Source organism: Talpa occidentalis, unplaced genomic scaffold (assembly GCF_014898055.3).
Source record: "Talpa occidentalis isolate TD23 unplaced genomic scaffold, MPIMG_talOcc4v2.1 talOcc4.16, whole genome shotgun sequence".
In the NCBI taxonomy this organism is placed as follows: domain Eukaryota; kingdom Metazoa; phylum Chordata; class Mammalia; order Eulipotyphla; family Talpidae; genus Talpa; species Talpa occidentalis.
Genome location: NW_023601653.1, coordinates 76,390,417 through 76,409,648, shown reverse-complemented (window position 1 = coordinate 76,409,648; position 19,232 = coordinate 76,390,417). Strand labels below are relative to the sequence as shown.

Sequence of the window (19,232 nt, the reverse complement as noted above, 5' to 3'; positions counted from 1 at the left end):
CCTCCCCGGTGGCACAGCGGTTGAGCGCTGGGTTGCGGAGCTGCCCGCAGCCTTTGCGGCTCAGGTTCGATCCCCGGCTGCTCCCCGGCCACCAGAGGAGGGTCCCACATGGTGCAGACCTCTCCTGCCGCCTGCTGCTCCCCTCAGCAGTGTACTTCGGTCCTTCTGCCTGCTCTGCTCCCCGCTCTGGCTCTGGTGAATTCTCTCACCCTCCTGCGCTTCTGACTGTACCCAGTGTGTGTAGAAATAAACAAACAAACAAACAATAAATAAATAAATCTTTAAAAAAAAAAACCCAACACATCTCTACCTCATGGAATGTATTGGGGGCATATGGAAGAAAGACAGTGGACATTATGAGTTAATTATACAATTTGTGAAGGGTACGGTAGAAAAACAGCAAGTCAGTGGAATGAGGGGTTTGGAATAAGAGTGGTCAGGTTAACCCTAATGACAAGTGAGTTTTAAACAAACAAGTGAAAGTCCTGAAGGGCCAGGTAAGAGGCCACCTGGGAGAAGAGCCATCCCAGAACAGCCCAAGAGGGAGCCTTTAGTATTCCTGGAAGGAAGCCCTGGGAAGCCAGCTTGGCTAGAAAAGATAAATAGTAGATGAAGTTGGAGAGGAAACAGGAGCAAAACCTTTAGCTTTCTGTAAGCCAGTGCAAGTCCTGTGGCCTATACTCTGACATGGGGAGCCAATGGAGGGTTTGATTTGTATGATTTCACTACTTTTTCTGACAAGATCACACTAGTTCCTATGTTGAGAATAGATTATAGGTGGGCACAGATAGGAGCAAAGACATCTTAAGATACTAACTTATTGCAATAAGCCACCTAAGAGATGACAAAGACTCATACAAGAGTGGGAGCAGAGGAGGGCACAAAAATTGCTCAGAGTTGGCTACATTTTGAAGATAGGACCAAAATGATGTGAGGGGAAGAGAAGCCAAGACTACTCCAAAGTTTAGCCTGAGTGAGTCAGACCTGCATTCGCCAGATGCAAAAGGCTGAGAGTGGGCAGACTTGGAGGGGGTGATACCAGAGGCATGTGAAGATGATGATGTCGCGTGTAGGTGTAGGTGCCTCGGACAAAGCAAGACATGAGTCTGGATCCCCACAGAAAGTAGAGCTACAGGGCCTCCCCTGGTGGCGCAGCGGTTGAGCGCTGGGCTTCGAAGCTGCCCGCAGCCTCTGCAGAGCTGGTTCGATCCCTGGCCACCAGCGAGGGTCCCACATGGCGCACAGACCTCTCATGCCACCCACTGCTCCCCTCAGCAGTGTACTTCATCAGCCTGCCTGTTCTGTTCGCAGCTCTGGTGAATTCTCTCACCCTCCCGTGCTTCTGACTGTACCCAGTGCTTGTATAAATAAATAAATATTAAAAAAAAAAAAAGGAAAGTAGAGCGACACTAAATGCCACCCTGAAGTCAGGACATTGGGTGAGATGGCCAAGGGAATGAGTGCAGAAATAAAAGACCAAAGACTGAACTCTGGAGAAGAGGCAGAACCAGCAAAGGACGATGAGAAAGAACAGTCAATGAGCCAAAAGCCAAGAGTGCGAAGTCCTGGAAACCAAGGAAGAAAGAGTAATCAGGGGTGTCATATGCCACCAACTGGTTAAGAAACTAAAAAAGAGAACTCAAAAATAGCCACTGGATTTAATGAAGAGCACCCTGATGAGAACAGGTCAGAGTGACAGCTGAAAACTAACAGGCATTTTGTTTTCATGTAATTTAACAAAATGCCTTTAGTTTTCCTCCTCTCATCTCTCATTCCCTGCCACCTCACATTCAAGCCAACAGTCCCTGAGACACCACCCCCCCACACACACACACAAACACAGAGAGCGTGCTCAAAATGAGTCAGAATCCAAACCAAGGTCATCAGAACTTCCAGAACTTTGTTTGTTTGTTTGTTTGTTTGTGCGCTATGAGTCCTTGAGCAAATTTCTTAATCTCTCTAAATCTCCTCCCATATAAAATGGGGATAATATATAACTCATAGGCGGATAAGTTGTTGTGAAGATTAAAAAATAGATAAAAAAAAATAGATAAGTCCTACATGGCTCATACACATAGCAAAACCATACCTCTGGTAGTTGTGACATTGTAAGTGGTAGTTAGTAGTAGTGGACGAAATTAGAGACAAAGAGGCCTCCTCTAGCACTTCAAACTCTCTTTAAGCTTTGGGGTCACATTTAAGTTTATGTCCCATACTGGATTGTGTGTCAGGGGTGGGGTGGGGCTTTCTTTCTGGTGGACCCTTAAAAAGTTTACCTTTGTGTCAACAGGTCTTTGTGGGTCTAAAAATTAGTGAGAAGAAGCAGAAACTGATCTTAATTTCTAGTTGAAATTTTCCAGAATTTACCACAAACACATTGTGTTAGTGCTCTGCCACTTTTGGGTGTGTATTTTTCCTCCTTGGGCCCTCGGCTTAGAATGTGCAGTTTGAAGTGACTGGACAGGATTCTCTCTAAGGCCTCTTCCAGCCCTCATATTCTTTGATGCTGTGACTTGTATGAAAGCGAACAAAGTTGAAAACATGTTTCATTCACTCACAGTGAATGAATCACTCTAAGAATCACCAGTACATTAGATAAAGACTATAGTTGGGCCTCTGGCTGGAGTCTTACCTGCTTTTGGGAAGGTTCCAAGGAGCTTAGGCTTTAAATCATTGTCAAATGTTGTGTCTATAAAACATTAGTAAAGAGAAAAGAAATCAGATAAAATGGAACCTTATATTATTTCAGTCTAGCCAATGTCAGATTTTAAGGAAATTTGTGAGCCAGTTGGTTATCACATGGGTAGCTTGAAATCAGCAATGGTGAGTGTGTTCATGCCATGGAAATCAGTGAATACTACAAATTATGCTTTCACCCCTGTAGGGTAAATAAAAGGTATCAGGCTTTTCTGCCCTCCCGCCATCAGGATGGATGACGGATCCTTGCGGCCCTGAATGCATGCCTGATGGTGGGCACCTGGAGTGGGGTGTGGGCAATTGTAAGTGGGTACACCTGGCTGAGACTGGGCTTCTAAGGGTGGTGCCATGGGGATGCCAGAGGAGAGCAGAGAGCAGAAGAGAACGAAAGAGCGAAAGCGAGCCAGAGTGAAAGAGCTTCCAGAGGTACAGCAAAGTGAAAAGAGCAGAATCACCAGAAGAACCAGAAGCGAGAGAGCCCAGAAAGCATGAAGACTTGCTAGGGGCTGGGAGGCCTGCCAGCCCCCCCCTCCCACCCCCACCTGCTCTATACCTGGTAAATCCTAATAAAAGCCTGCAAAAACCACCGAGGGCTCCAGAACTCTCTTTTACCCCATCTGCTCAAATAATAAGAATTCTGCACTGTACCCTTCCTGCCACCACAGCCCCCCCCCCCCCCCCCAGCTGGTTGTGAAGCCTTTCCCAGCACCACGCTGCCCTACTCCTACACCACTCCAAGTCAGGCCATTTCCCGCTGCCCTTTCAGGGCCAGCCTAAGAAGGGTTTTTGTTTGCTTTTGTCTCAGCGCTTAGTTCATTCCCTGGCTTCAGGCTAAACTCTCTCCTTACAGCCAAAGCCCAAAAGCCCAGCCCTACTTCTCCCAAAGTGACCTTCTGGGCCACCCCTAGCTCCTTCCATCCCAATCAACTCATCCTTACCAGCTCTTTCTCTCTGAGGTTCTAAAAGTACCTGCCCCACCTCCTTTTCTCACTGTCCCTCTCATACCCCAGTATCACCACCAGCCCAGTCAGTGTTACTATTCTGGACTGTGGAGTTGATGTGGTTTAACATGTTATTCTTCACATCTCTGTGAGGTAGCAACTATTGTTACCTTTACAGAAAAGGAAACTGAGGGCTCCTTGGGGTTAAGTAACTGCTACTTTCAGTTTAGCCTTCCTCTCCAGGATTCCCACAGCTTTCCTCAAGTCAACTTTAAGGCTCTAATTTCAGAATCATTGTCTTCTCTCCAAAAACATTAATGGGCAACCACTCTTATATCTACAACTTTAATTGCATGTTGATTTCCACAAGTCACCCAACACTGGGATGGCCCCAGATCCTTCAGTTATAAGAGAGTGACAGAAAAAGGCTAGTGCAGAGTTCTAACAGATGGGGGACCTGGGCTCAGAGGCCTCTGCTTTTTTTTTTTTTTTTTTTTTTTTTTAGTATTTTTCCAATTTGATCTCTAGCCTCTATACTTTTTCCTTCCCCTCCAGCATATTTTGTTCTGATAGAGTCAGGGATATAAACCATTTAGAAACCATGAAAGGTCTTTGTGTCTGTTAGATCAAGATTTCCTCATTTTAAATTACATACTTCTTTGTTTTTGTAAGTTGTGGTCCCTACTGACCTTTAAAAGGGTTATGTGGAACAGTCTGTAGCTACAAAAATCAACTTGCTTACTCTGTTGAGCAGCTCTGTTTGTACCAAACCCAAGGGACTGGGCCAGTTCACATACTGTGGAAAAGAAAAAAAGAAGGTGGGATTCTTTGTGTTCAAAACAAAGCAAAAAAATTTAATTCAGACCGCTCTTTCTCTTTACTCTGCTCAAAATGTAAACGAAAGTTGTTTCAGAGAAAAATAAAAAAGAACACGGGATGTAGGTCACCTAACAAGCTATGAAACCTGTTTCCTTGATGCTGCTTTGCTCAGTCGCATCGGGGTTCCACAACCTCTGATCAGGGCTCAGGCAGCCTGCAATGGACTGAATATTTGCAGCCCACAAAATTCCTTTGTCTTAACCTCCACTGTGATGGTATTAGAAGATGGGCCTTGGGGAGGTAATTAATGAGATTGGGGCCCTTAAATGGGATTAGTGTCCTTATAAAAGAGACCCCAGTGCAATTCTTTAATCTCATATAAACATGCTTTGCCTTTTTAATTACCTCTTGAATTTTTTGGATGACATGTGACAGCAGTATTTTGAGTGAAGGGAAAGACTAATCCCAAGGACATTGTTATGGAAGCTGAAGAGAATAAAGTCCAGCTATCAGGTAAAGTAGTGGTTACTTACTTAGCAACAGAATCATTCTGATCGCTAGAGACAAAGACAGAATAAGTCAGGGGCAGAGGGTTGGGAAAGCAAATATTAGAATAAGAAAATACTGAGGTGAGGACTTTATTGACTCCTCAGTGGCAGGGGTGACCACTCCCAGAGCCATTATGACTACTAAGTACTGGGAACTCTGGTTTCTAGTGTGTAGTAGTGTGACCTTTGACAACAACGTACCTAGCCCCACTGTGCCTGAGTTCCCCCATCTGCAAAATAAGATTATACCTGCTCTAAAACAGTCTTGTAAAACGATCACTGAATTGAGATGTGGGAGATTTGGATTCTAGTTCTAGAACAGCTGGCTGATTGGATTTAGTTCCATCATTAGTAAAATCAAAGATAGACTCAAAGTTTCCTTACATGATGCTGCCATTTTATAGTGTGAAATTGTAAAGATTTTCTAGAAATGCAAAATTACTTTTGGAAAAACCTGAGGATGGAGATATATTTCGAGGGGAATCCACAGGTGATTAGAGATCTGAAACTTCCAGTTCCACCCCTGCATCTCAGGGCAGGGAGATTTGGAGCTTGAATCAAAAGTCAGTGATTTAATGGATTATGTTTCTGTAATGACGCCTTATAAAAACCCAAAAGGAGGGTACTTCAGAGAACTTCCAAGTTGGTGAGCTTGTGGAGATTTGGGGACAATGGTGCACCGAGACAGGGCATGGAGGCTTAGCATCTTCCCCTAAATCATCCCCTGTGCGTCTCTTCCCTCTGGCTGTTCCTGAGTTACATCCTGTAATAAATTGGTCATCTAGTGAGTAAACAGGTTTCCTAACTTCTGTGAGCCCCCCTAAGTAAATTAACTGATCCCATGGCTGGCTTCCTGGGAATTTCTGATTTATAGCCAGTTAGCCAGAAGCACAGGTAAGAGTCTGGGCTTTCGACTGGCATCTGGAGTGGAGGGCAGTCTTGGCAGATGGAGCCCTTAACCTATGCAACCTAATACTATCTCTGGGCAGATGGTGACTCAGCTGAACTGACTTAATTTCTCAGCCATCCTGCTGGTGTCAGAGAATTGCTCATTGGTGTGGGGAAGTCTCCACGTACACTCCCATTGGAACTGGGCCACGGGACACTCTACATTACCTCATCTCTTATTTCCTCAACCCCACCGCTGGTCTCAGTCTCCTACATCCTTAAAGTTCCTAATCCACCCCTACCTGTTCACTCCTGGCAGATAATCTAGATTCCTAATTAAGTGATAGATGAAGGGGTCTGACCTGAGCTCTATCTGCCCCCACCAGGAAAAGCTGAATTGAAATTAATTCAATTTTAAGCATCTATTCACTGCATTGAGCAATTTACTCACTGAATTGAACTTCATTTCAACTCTAAGTATCCCACTATCCAGCCATCACCTCCCACCTTCCTAGCACTAGAAAACCAATCCCAACAACCCTTCCACCTAATGTAACAAGGCAATGATCCTACCACCTATGTGCTCACCCCTTTCCTTCCAAGGTCCATCATTAAGATTGTGCTCCTGCTTACACCTGCAACTCCCTGGCTTTTTTTTTTTTTTTTGGTTGTACACACTTAGCAAAACCTCAAAGCTGATTAAATCTCACCCTGCCTACCTCATGCCTGCAGGGCATGTCTGTGGCAGGCTGATAGGTTCATTTAAAATTCATGACTACTAACCTCCAGTGAGCCTTGCATTGCTCAGCAGTGACACTGTATTTCTCTTAACCTCTTCATTTTCCTATTCTCCTAAGTCTTTTTATATCATCCCTGCTCTCAAACCTCTAAAACATCCTCCTCCTTTTTTTTTTTCATTCTCCCCATTCTCACTCCATAGCTTTGTATCCTTGTTGACTGAGTAAACAGAAGCAACCACAAGAGACTGCCCACAGCCCCCCCTGCTATACCTTCCTTGTTCAAATATAATTTCAAAAAAATTTAAAATCATGACTCATATACATACAGAATCAACATATGTCCAAAATTTATTAACCAAGGATCCGTAACACTGTAATCTAAACAGGGGAGGCTCCATGTTCCCTGCCCCACCTAATGAAGGGTGGAGCTGAGCACCCAGGGAAGCTAAACAGGCTTGGGAGTGAAGACAGGAGGCACACAGAGCAGAGAGACATGTGAAGACGCAGCCGCACTGGCTTCTCGGTCTTGGACTTGCACCGGGGACTTGGGGGACATGGACGCAGACTTTTTGACGAGTGACAGACCCACAAGGGGGCTGACAATGGCAGCCTTCATCATCGTGACTTGTTCTTTGATTTACTCCTTTCCTTCCAGACTTGCCTGCCCCTTCTGCCCCTTTCCCCTGGTTCCCCACTGGAAGGTGCCTTAGACCTGTGGCAAGCTTTTGGGCCAACCCTGTTTGGCTGGGAATTTAACCATGAGGGGATGGGTAACTTTGAGTGTTTTATTATAAACTATTTTCCTTTCTTCTCTGCTCTCTATTGCACACTACTTCTATTCAAGTTCTTTTCTATTGGAGCTCACACATTAAGAGTATTTTTTTAAAGATGTATTTATTTATACATACAAGAACTGGGGTACAGGCCAGAGGTGTTGGGGGGGGTGTGTGTGAGAGGATTCACCAGAGACAGAGCAGGGAGCAGAACAGATGGATTGACTGAAACACACTGCTGAGGGGAGCAGTGGGGAGTCAGGGGAGGTCTGCTGCACCATGTGGGTCACCTTCCTGGCTGGGGATGTGCTGCAGTGGCTGCGGATAGCTGTGTCTCAGGCCCTTGTGCCACCAGGGAGGCCCCTAAGAGAATGTTTTGTCTTTATGTGGTGGATACCACATAAACCAGCAGAAAAAGGCAGAACCCTATTGAGAGCATGCAAGATTTGGGGCATCTCAGGGTACCCCTCAGTTTGCCCACTAACAGCACCAGTAGAATAATAAAGCTTGCGCAAAATGCATTTGAGGGACAGGAGTTTATATATCTTATTAGGAAAACACTTAAAAAGTATTAGAACCAGATTGCTGGGTTAGATGCAAAACTAGTTATCTCGCTCAAGGCAAAAACAAACAAACAAAAATAAACAAAGCCGTATTCTGTGGGGCTATCTTTTCTGTAGGACAGAAATCATTTCTATTTCTCTTAGACAGACTATTTATATTGCTAGACATTTTCTATAAAAAATAAAGTTGTAAAATATTCTAATTGATAGTAAGTAGAAAGTGAAGCAAAGCTACCTTTCCCCTAGAAAATGAAATATCCCCTAAGAGGCTGCTGGACAGAGCAGACAGAGCACAGCAGGTACCCAGAAACCTGTTTTCCAGATTTAGGATACTTTTTCTTTATGCTCTACCTATTTGTGACTATATTCAAATTGCTTGTCCTCCAGCTACTAAACTCTCCATGTTCTCATTCGAGGGCAAACTCTCCATTTGTGTATTCTATCCCATCCATTTTTGCCTACTCAAGAATGTTACTCTAGTGATCTCTTTTCTATCTTTTGCATCAATTTCCTCCTCTATTTGATGTTTTCTTTTAGCATGAAGACATGCTAGAATGCTTCCATCTCCAAAACAACCTCTATTGATTTCACTTCTGCCTATCACTACTACCCATTTCTCTCATTTTTTTTAAGATTTATTTGTTTGTTTATTTTATTTATTTATTTATTTATTTATTTATTTATTTATTTGTACAAGCACTGGGTACAGTCAGAAGCGCGGGAGGGTGAGAGAATTCACCAGAGCCAGAGCGGGGAGCAGAGCAGGCAGAAGGACCGAAGTACACTGCTGAGGGGAGCAGCGGGCGGCAGGAGAGGTCTGCGCGCCATGTGGGACCCTCCTCCTGTGGCCGGGGAGCAGCCGGGGATTGAACCGATGCTGCAGAGGCTGCGGGCAGCTTCGCAACCCAGTGCTCAACTGCTGCACCACTGGGGAGGCCCTCTCTCCTTATTTTTATAGCAAAACTCCTGGAAACGGTGTCTAAAATCACTGCCTCCCCATCCCCATTCCATTCTTAAACCCACTGGACTCGGGCCTTTAGGTCCTCACTTTTCCAAAACCCGCACTTCTCAAGGTCACTCGTGACCTTCATACTAGCAAACCTAAAGATTGTTCTCAGTTCTCATCTCACTTAGCCCATCGGCATCATTTGACACTGTTGAGTTTAACTGTGAAATTCTTCACTTGAAGCATTTCCTTTACTAAGATTCTTCTGGTTTCCTTCCCCACTGTTTTTTTTTCAGTCTCCATTGTTGTTTCCTCCTTGGTCTCCAAAACTCTTAATGTCAGGGGCTCCCCTCATCCACACTAGTTCCTTTACTGATTTCTCTTTTGCTTTGCATACTCTCTGCATACTGATATATACACACCTTAGCTTAGAATGTTTTCCAGAATTTCACACCCACATATACAAATGCCTGTGGGACTTCTCTTCCTACAGCCAGGCTCTTAGCATCCTAAACCTAAGCTCCTACTCTTCCTGACTAAACATGCTCCCCCCACTTTCCAGCTTAGTTGATGGCTAAGCATTTTTCTAGCAACTTGGACCCCAAAGCATGGAGATGTTGCTGACTCTTTTTTATGTCACTCCCATTAATCAACAAATCCTGTCAGCTCTCCCTTTAATATCTATATTATAAATAATATATACATAAATATACAGTAAGACCATCTTTCACAATCTCCACTGTAACCATCTTGGACTGATGCCATTCTCCATAAGCATTCTACTCCTGTCTATCTGTTGTATACACCTATCTGCTTCATCTAGAGATGAAGAGGGACATAAAAAAGAATCAATAACATCTCCAATATCAGTTTGTTTGATATTAATATAGCCATTCCAGATCTCTTATGGTTGCTACACCCATAGCATTTTTTTTTAAAGATTTATTTATTTATTTATTTATACAAGCACTGGGTACAGTCAGAAGCGCGGGAGGGTGAGAGAATTCACCAGAGCCAGAGCGGGGAGCAGAACAGACAGACCGATGAAATACACTGCTGAGGGGAGCAGCGGGTGAGAGAGGAGAGGTCTGTCGCGCCATGTGGGACCCTCGCCGACTGCTGGGGATCAAACCAGCGCTGCAGAGGCTGTGGGCAGCTTCGCAGCCCAGTGCTCAACTGCTGTGCCACCAGGGGAGGCCCCCATAGCATTTTTTAAAAAGATTTATGCATACAAGAACTGGGATGTAGGCCAGAGGTGCGGGGTGGTGAGAGGATTCACCAGAGACAGAGTGGGGAGCAGAACAGGCAGACTGATCCAAGTACACTGCTGAGGGGAGAGTAGTGGGCGAGACAGGAGAGGTCTGCTGTGCCATGTGGGTCACTTCCCTGGCCTGGGATTGAACTCATGCTGCCATGGCTGCTGATAGCTTCATAGTGCTGACACTTAATCCCTTGTGCCACCAGGGAGGCCCCAGCATATCTTTTTTTCCATCCTTTTACTCTTAACCTATTTTTGTCATCACCTCTAATTTGTCTCATGTAGAAACCTTATCATTGGATCTTGCTTTTTCATCCAGGCTGGCAATTTCTGTCTTTTGATTGGGATGCTTAGACCTTTCAAAATTAATGTAACTAATGTAATTATTGATGTAATTTGATTTACATTTGCCATTTTGATATTTTTCCTGTGTGTCTCCTTTTTTTCCTCTCTTCTTTCTTTACTGCCACCTTCTGTTCAATAAATATTTTAGTGAATATTTTATATTATCAAATTATAATATTTAATTCTCATGCAGATTTTTTTACCATGTATTTTAAAGTTTTTTCTTTTCTTTCTTTTTTTTTTTTCTAAAGATTTATTTATTTTATACAAGCACTGGGTACAGTCAGAAGCGTGGGAGGGTGAGAGAATTCACCAGAGCCAGAGTGGGGAGCAAAACAGGCAGACTGAGAAAATACACTGCTGAGGGGAGCAACAGGAGAGGTCTACGCGCCATGTGGGACCCTCGCCGGCCAGCTGGGGATTTAACTAGCGCTGCAGAAGCTGCAGACAGCTTCGCATCCTTGTGCTCAACTGTTGCGCCCCCGACGAGGTCCTCTATTTGTTTTAAAAGATTTATTTATTTATGCCTACAAGAACTGGGGTACAGGCCAGAGGTATGGGGGGGGGGTGAGAGGATTCACCAGAAACAGAGTGGGGAGCAGAACAGATTGACTGAAATACACTGCTGAGCTGAGGGGAGCAGAAGACCAGACAGGAGAGGTCTGCTGTGCCATGTGGGTAGCTCCTTGGCTGGGCTGGAATTCATGCTGCAGCAGCTGCAGACAGCTTCATTGGTTGTGTCTTAACCCCTTGCACCACCAGGGAGGCCCTAAAGTTATTTTCTTAATGGGTATTCTAGGGATTATAATATAAACCTTAATTTATTATTACCCTGGTTATCACTTTCAGTAAAATATAAAAACTTTGCTCCAGTATAGCTCTATTCTTCTCCTTGCTTTATTCTACTATTATATATAATCATCCCTCAGAGTTCTTTGGGCGTTGGTTCTAGGGTCACCCCCTCCCCCACCCAAATCTGCATATGCTCAACTCTCTTATATAAAATGCCATAATATTTGCATATAACCTATTCATATCTTCCTGTATTACTATAAATCCTCTCTAGGTTACTTGTAGTACCTACTAAAGGGCCTCCCTGGTGGTGCAGGGGTTAAAGACAACGCTATCAAGTTATCGCCAGCCACTGCAGCACCAGTTCAATCCCCCAGCTGAGCAATCCACATAGCAAAGCAGTCCTCTCCTGCCTCACCCCCTGCTCCCCTCAGCAGTGAGTTTCAGTAGATCTGCCTGTTCTGCGACCAACTCTCTCTGGTGAATCCTCTCACTCCCCCACCCACACATCAGACTTATACCCCCACTTCTTGTATGCATAAACAAACCTTTAAAAAATATTAATAGGGCCTCCCCGGTGGCGCAGAGGTTGAGCACTGGGTTGCGAAGCTGCCCGCGGCCTCTGCAGCTCCGCTTCGATCCCCGGCTGCTCCCCGGCCACCAGAGGAGGGTCCCACATGGCGCGCAGACCTCTCCTGCTGCCCGCTGCTCCCCTCAGCAGTGTACTTTGGTCCTTCTGCCTGCTCTGCTCCCCGCTCTGGCTCTGGTGAATTCTCTCACCCTCCTGCGCTTCTGACTGTACCCAGTGCTTGTATAAATAAATAAAAAATAAATCTTTAAAAATAATAATAATAATAATACCTACTAAAATGTAAGTACTATGTAAATAGTATTCTGTATTGCTTAGGAAAGTCTGTATATATTCAGTACAGATGTAACTATCATAGGTCTAACTATATAGTACAATTTTTCAACCTGTGGTTAGTTGACTGTATATATCACACATATCCTTATATAATCAATATTATTATTACAGTTACATTATACTTACATTACAGAATGATGTATTACCATCATATATATCACATGTCTATGTTGTAAACCTATCAACATAATATTATAATATTTGCTTTACACAATTTCATACATTTTAAAGAAATTATATGAAGAAATAAGAAACACACATTTATAGTGTTTTATACTAACCTACACAGACATTTGATATTTCTACTGCTCTTCATTTCCTCCTGCTACCACTTGATGTCATTTTCTTTTCCCCCCAAAGGACTCTCTTTGACATTTCTTGTAGAGCAAGTCTACTATTAACACATTGTGAGGGGTCTCCCTTGTGGTGCAAGAGGTTAAGCACCGCACTATGAAGCAATCCGCAGTCTCTGCAGCACAAGTTCGATCCCCAGCCAGTCAGGGAGCAACCCACATGGTGCAGCAGACCTCTCCTGTCTTGCCCGCTGCTCCCCTCAGCAGCGTTTCAGTCAGTCTGCCTGTTCTGTTCCCCACTCTGTCTCTGGTGAATCCTCTCACTCTCCACACCTCTGGCCTGTACCCCAGTTCTTGTATATACAAATAAATACATCTTTAAAAAAAAAAACACATTGTGACAATAAATAATGCCTGCACACTGCTGTGAGGGGGTCTGAGTGAACACCAGGATCCTTCTTCGACAAGGTGATTGTGGGGAGGCCGGATTGTGAGTCTAGGACTCCTTTGATCTTGTTTATCACCCCTACACCCAACTGAGACATAACTGGTGGGAATGCAAGGATAAGATCATGAAAATCCTTTGAGATTGGATCTATTATACATAACAGGTGGTATTATGCTTTGTAATTCTTCTTTGGGAACTTTAAGAAATCCCTCACGGGGAAATTTTGGTCACAGTAGAACTTGTAAAATTACAGAAGCTACTGAAATTATGCCCCTAACTTCCTTTTTCCCTGGGCATTGTAACCATTAAAATGTTGGTATCTCCTAAAAGACAAGGATTACAGCTGTAAATCCTTCTTAATCACAAACTCACATTTTTTAGATATTTCTTAGAAGAACCAAAGGACCGGGGCCCTCAAATCAGATATAATGCACCATTTGTTGGTTAAACATGGAGAAGAAGCACGACCAAGCAGAGTGTCTGGCGTGTGAACTTAAGAGTGTGCAGAGGCTATCACCCCTTTGGGCCTCACCGAAATTTCAGCTCTGTCTACAGGAAATGCATGTTTGAAATAGAATAAAAAAAAACCTGCTCTTTCCAGATTCTCTTCAATTTCATCCTCATTTTCCTCCCTTTACTTAGTCATGCTCTACTGATTCACTATTATGGCGTGTTTTATCATGTGTCTGTCAGCTGCCAGCGCTCTGAAGCAGGCATAGCACCTGTGTGTCCTCAGTGTCTGCCACTGCTCCTAGTCATCACCTGCAGCCAACAATCACGCTCATTTCACTCCCTTCTTCAGAAACCTTCTGTGACTCTCCACTCTCCCTCAAAGTGGCCCCCAGATTTTTTTTCCAGTAAACTGCACATCTTTTGTTAACACACACAAGTTATTTTTAATGTATGGACTAATGTACTTCTTGTTAATATAAATTATAAACATCTACCAAATAAAAAGTTTAAGAGGATGACATTTAAAAAATAAATAGAATTAATTTGTTCGTATATACCTCTTGTGTAAGCCACTCAAGAGACCACTGGTCTGTAGGATAAAACCATAGTCTTCAAACAAGGGTCTGGAGGACACAGCCCTAGTGATATTCCAGTGTGTGTGTCCACCGATGGACACTTAGGCCACTTCCACACTGTGACTGCTGTAAACAATGCTGCAATGAACATGGTAATATATTTTCAGTTTTCAATTGAAAAATAAAACTAAAGTTTTTCTCATAGAAAAATAAATCTGCATCTGCTTAACTGACTATTCTGGCTGTGTGGACTGATTTTGTCAATGAAATATTTCCCATAAGTGGAAAGGGCTAGATCTGTGGCTCCACATTTTATGTGACAAAATAAGCAAAACATTTATCCAATATGCAACCAGAAATTTCATCATTTGCAACTATTTCAGCTTCTGAGGACCACTGCCTTATCTACCATTTACAATATTCACAACCCCGTCAGACTCCTTCCCATGTCAGTCCCCTCAGACTTCAGCTGAACCCCACTCAAGCTCACAGGCGCTCTTCCCAGTCACCCCTGTGCCTGTGCTCATGCCAGCTCCTCCATCAAATACATACCCCCCCATCTCTGTGTGCTGAAATCCAACTTAACATCTTCCTGTTCTGAGGCACTAATTAGGCACTGAGGATGCAAGATGAACATAATAACAGCCTTGGTCCTGTTGTCATAGAATGTAGAGTCTAGTGGGAGAGACATATAAGCAGTGACCATATGATATTATAGAGCTATGACGGTGAGCCATGAGGTGGTGGGAACTCAGCCCGGGCGCCCTCCCATTACCTAAAGGGTCAAGCAAATCTCAGAGTAAGTGGCCAGAAAGCCAAGAGTCACTGGTCCACAGAAAAGAATCTAACATTTTGAAGGGAGAGGAGAGGAGAAGCCAATCTATGCTAGGAAAACAAAAGTGAGCTGAAGTGACACTGTTGAGGTAATTCCTTAAGTCAGGATTTTGACCATGAGAGACACACCCAAATCTAGAGTCAAGGGAGAAATTTCTACCAAGTTCAGTCTTGAGAGAATGTAACTATTCTCTCACAAACCCAATTTAGAACATGTGGAAAGTCAAAGGAGAAATCATCACTAGAAAAAAATTTCCTTGCTTTTTGCCAAACACAAGATATCTGAACCCCAAGGCTAATTGCTAGGAGACTGGGTAGTCTTTTTACATTGTGTTCACCAGAAATAGTGCTCAATGAATGCTCTTGGGATGTCTGTGAAGAAAATGACATGTGGTTTGGGTATGTGGCTCTGTTCCGAGGGTGGAGGCACCCTCTAAACAAACAAGTTAATAAAATAAGGAGAACCACAGAAGAGAAAACATTTCCTTTCCAGGAATTGCCTGGTGCCACATGAGAACAGACTGTGAGGGCTCAAGGTATCTGGTTCTCACTTGCTCCTCCTCCGTCCCAGCATTGCCCCGAGCCAGAGGCCCTGAAAACCCCTTCATCAGGGGACTTTCAATTCTGCCACCAGTCACAGCACTGGTTTATTACCAATATATTTATTTCTCTGAAAAGTTCCTCCTCTACAAATACATTAGTACAAGAGCAGTGTGATAGATGTGGCATCAGCCATCAAATACTTCCTTTACACGTCATGGTTTAGTACCCAGTAGCTCTTTGTTCATTCAAAATAGTAAATATTTTTTAAAAAGAGTAAATATCCTCACTCTTCTAGTTCTCTGATAGTGTCACCCACAGTGGGGTTTTAGTTTGTTTCTCATACTGTTTTTTTAATTGTTTATCTTCTTCAAGCACCCAAAAGTGTGGCTAACACATCCTCTACGAAACTGCTCACTCTGGCAGTAAATCATGGAGATTCCATCCATGCAGGCTCAGCACCAGGGGACGTCCTTACAGAAGAGTGACTGCACATGGGGTCCCATGACATGGACCCCAAGGACCACATAACCAGTGAGGTTCCTAATAGGCTGTATTGTTAATAAAACGACCGCATCTCTTTCAGGAAAACCATTATAAGTTTATCCCAGGACACCAAAAACTCATTTTTGTTAGAAATAAATGATCAAGCTCTAGAGGATCCAAACTATGTTTGATAACATTTTTCTATTACAAATGTTTCCTGTCAATGATAACCATATTTTTCCAGATGTGTGAGCCAACTGTAATTCTGCTCTAAAATTCTGTTTTCTACTGGTTCCCCAAGGGTTTCTGATTATGGGCTTTAACAAAATTTGCAACAGTGGTGACTGCAGGCTCATGTTGAAGTATGTATATAAATGTGTTTGCAAATGGGTTTAGACCCTTGTGTGGAAAGGGCCTGCAGTCTAGTAAATAGAAAAATCTTCAAATAAATCAGAACTGACTTACGACTTTGGAAACTGGTAGCTGGGCTGAGTGACCTTTTATCAAACCACAGCCAAGGCCACATTTTAACACCTCCCCATTCGCAGATTAATTTTATTTCTGTCACCCTCTTCACCTTTGAAATTTCTTTCGTTCAGCCGAATCAGCCCCACACAGGAGAGCAAATACATTGTGACTTCTGTTGCTGATAATTCCCTGGGTGCAGTGATGGAAAATACAGTTCTAGTTTTTAGCCCTGCCCGGAGAGATGGGGGGTGTGATGAAATGAGTTACGTCTCTTTTCCCCTAGACCTCGGTTTTCCTAGGAGCCCACCCATATTATACACGGCAGCTCATTTAAAAGAGCGGGCTCCTCAAAACCGAGGCCAGTTTCTCGCAGAGGGCCGGGTTAGTCTCTCTCCAGAGAAGCCTCCCGCCCTGCAGGCCTCTCGGCGCCGGAGGCGGCCCCGGGCCACCGCGGGGCCCTGCAGTGGCGCGGCGAGCCCGGCAGATGGCGCCGCTGCTGAATTTTCGCGAGCGGCTATGACAGAAGACTCTGGAATAAACAGGAAGGGGTGGTTGTTTTTTTTTAAACATTCTGATTTTCAACACATATTGTCTTGTCAGGGCAGAGGCTCGTTCTTGACTAAGTTGCCCTGCATTGGAGATGTTAAAAAAAAAAATCTCTTTTTACGCAATCCCAAACAACACGTGGGGTCCCCCCCTTTCAGAGGACACCGAAAGCAGATTTTCGGTGACAGGAACTGCCCCAAGCGCGCGCTAATCCAGTCGCTCCCCCCGCAGCGCCGGGTGGAGAAACGCGGCCTCAAAAACGCGCCAACAAGGCCCGGGCCGCGCCGCAGCGGAAACGACCTTCCCGGGTCGGGCGTCGGGGCGGGCGGGGTGGGCGGGGCGGCGGGCCGGGAACAGCGCCGCCTGCCGGCGAGCCTGGGGCGCGCAAGGGCGGGGCTGGAGGCTGCGGCGCCGCCGCCGGGTCGCGCAGGCCTGGAAGCTCCGAACACGCCAGGACTCGGGCGGCTGCGTGCGATGCCCCCTCCCCAACAAACCCCAAAGCAGTGGGCGCAACCAGAGCAGACCTTCTGCCGAGAAGAGACACCTACAGGCCCGTTGCGGCTAGGGTTGCACTGTGTCAGGGGGCTTGACTGGCTTTTTTTTTTTTTTTGCTTTTATTTTTAAAGATTTGTTTATGCACACATAAATGCACACAGCTGGGGCACAGGCCAGAGGTGTGGGGGGTGTGAGGATTCACCAGAGACAGAGCAGGGAGCAGAACAGGCAGACTGACTGAAATACCCTGCTGAGGGGAGCAGCGGGCGAGGCAGGAGAGGTCTGCCTTCCCATGTGTGTAGCTCCCTGGCCAGCCGGGGAGCGAACTCTTGCTGCAGAGACTGCGATTGCTTCATAGTGCGGTGCTGAACCCCTTGCACCACCAGGGAGACCTCGGGCTTGACTGTTTTTAATGCTTTCTGGAGCTTTTAGGGGTGAGTTTGGTTTGTGTGGTCAAATTGTTATTTAAGATAATCCCAAGGAGGGCCTCCCTGGTGCCGCAGGGGTTGAAGACAGCGCTATCAAGCTATCTGTGGCACGAGTTCCATCCCCAGCCAAGAGCTAACCCACATGGCAAGGCAGACCTCTCCTGTCTTGCCTGCTGCTCCCCTCAGCAGTGTGTTTCAGTAGATGTGCCTGTTCTGTTCCCTACTCTGTCTCTGGTGAATCCTCTCTCTCTCTCTCTCTCTCTCTCTCTCTCTCTCACACACACACACACACACACACACACACACACACACACTCCGCCACCACCCCCAGCACCCCCCTTCACACCTCTGGCCTACACCCCAGTTCTTGTATTCATAAATTTAAAAAAAAAAAAAGGACAATCCCGAGGAGAGAAAACTAGAATCTGAGAGGATCTCTATTTACCCTATGCTGCTTTTAAATTACTGATGAAGTATTAAGAGAGGTTATCAGAAGCAACTTGGAGAAAATGGCAGGGTCTGAGTTTCAAGGTGGTTGTGCTTACCATTGCTCACCGTGGCTCCTCATTTTTATTCCAGGATTGCTGCAGTGCCATTTCTAGAGTCCCTCCTCCTCTCCCCACTTCCTTTTTCTCTTCACTCATTTGACAGGAGCCTCTGCAACCATCTGCTTAGAACACGTCATCACCATCCACTGGGAGAGGACTGTGGTACCACCTTTCTCCCCCTATGACTGAAGCGCTTGGAGAGATGCTGACTTGCACTTCAGTCTTGAGCTGGCGCCACTGCCCAGACCTCTAACCTGTGAGATGATGCCAAAGTGCAGCTTTCCCGGTTTCATGCTGCATAGAGCTTCGCTGCCATCACTCAGCAGACATGTCCTCCCATACCACCCTGTCATTTATGTTGCTCAGGCGATGTTCTAATAAGCCTCTCTTCCCTTCCATGCTTCCACTCACAGAGATTCATTGCTTGAAGTTTAAGAATGGTGCGTCTCCATTTTTCTTCTAGCAAGGGAGTGAAGACCCCTAGGTGGACAGTTTTTATGTGGGTTAGCCATGCTGTTTTCAGGTCCCTGTTTTTTGAAATAGAAATCCCCATTTCCCATCAGAGTATAAATTATAATCATAGACTGGTTCAAAACAGGCCCTCTAGGCCTCTCTGGTGGCGCAGGGGTAAAAGACTGCCCTATCAAGCTATCACCAGCCACTGCTGCAAGAGTTCTATCCCAGCTGTCCAGGGAACAATCCACACCATGAAGCAGACCTCTCCTGTCTCCCCACTGCTCCCCTCAGTAGTGTATTTCAGTGGGTCTGCCTGTTCTGCTCCCCAGTTTGTCTCTGGTGAATCCGCTCACCCGCTGGCCCCTCGCACCTCTGGCCTGTACCAGTTCTTGTATGCATAAATAAATAAAATAAATCTTAAACACTG

At 45.0% G+C, this 19,232-nt stretch overlaps 1 protein-coding gene across 1 annotated transcript in view; it reads left to right on the top strand.

The window, feature by feature from the left end:
• The window catches only part of LOC119247064 (N-alpha-acetyltransferase 15, NatA auxiliary subunit-like), a 24,972-nt gene extending 21,312 nt beyond the window's left edge, over window positions 1-3,660 (top strand). Inside the window, exons 7-8 of the mRNA XM_054696788.1 lie at window positions 3,382-3,435; window positions 3,548-3,660. Of these exons, the coding sequence (XP_054552763.1) occupies window positions 3,382-3,435; window positions 3,548-3,660 (167 nt within the window). The remainder of the gene's footprint in view (window positions 1-3,381; window positions 3,436-3,547) is intronic.
• Window positions 3,661-19,232: the final 15,572 nt, after the last annotated feature.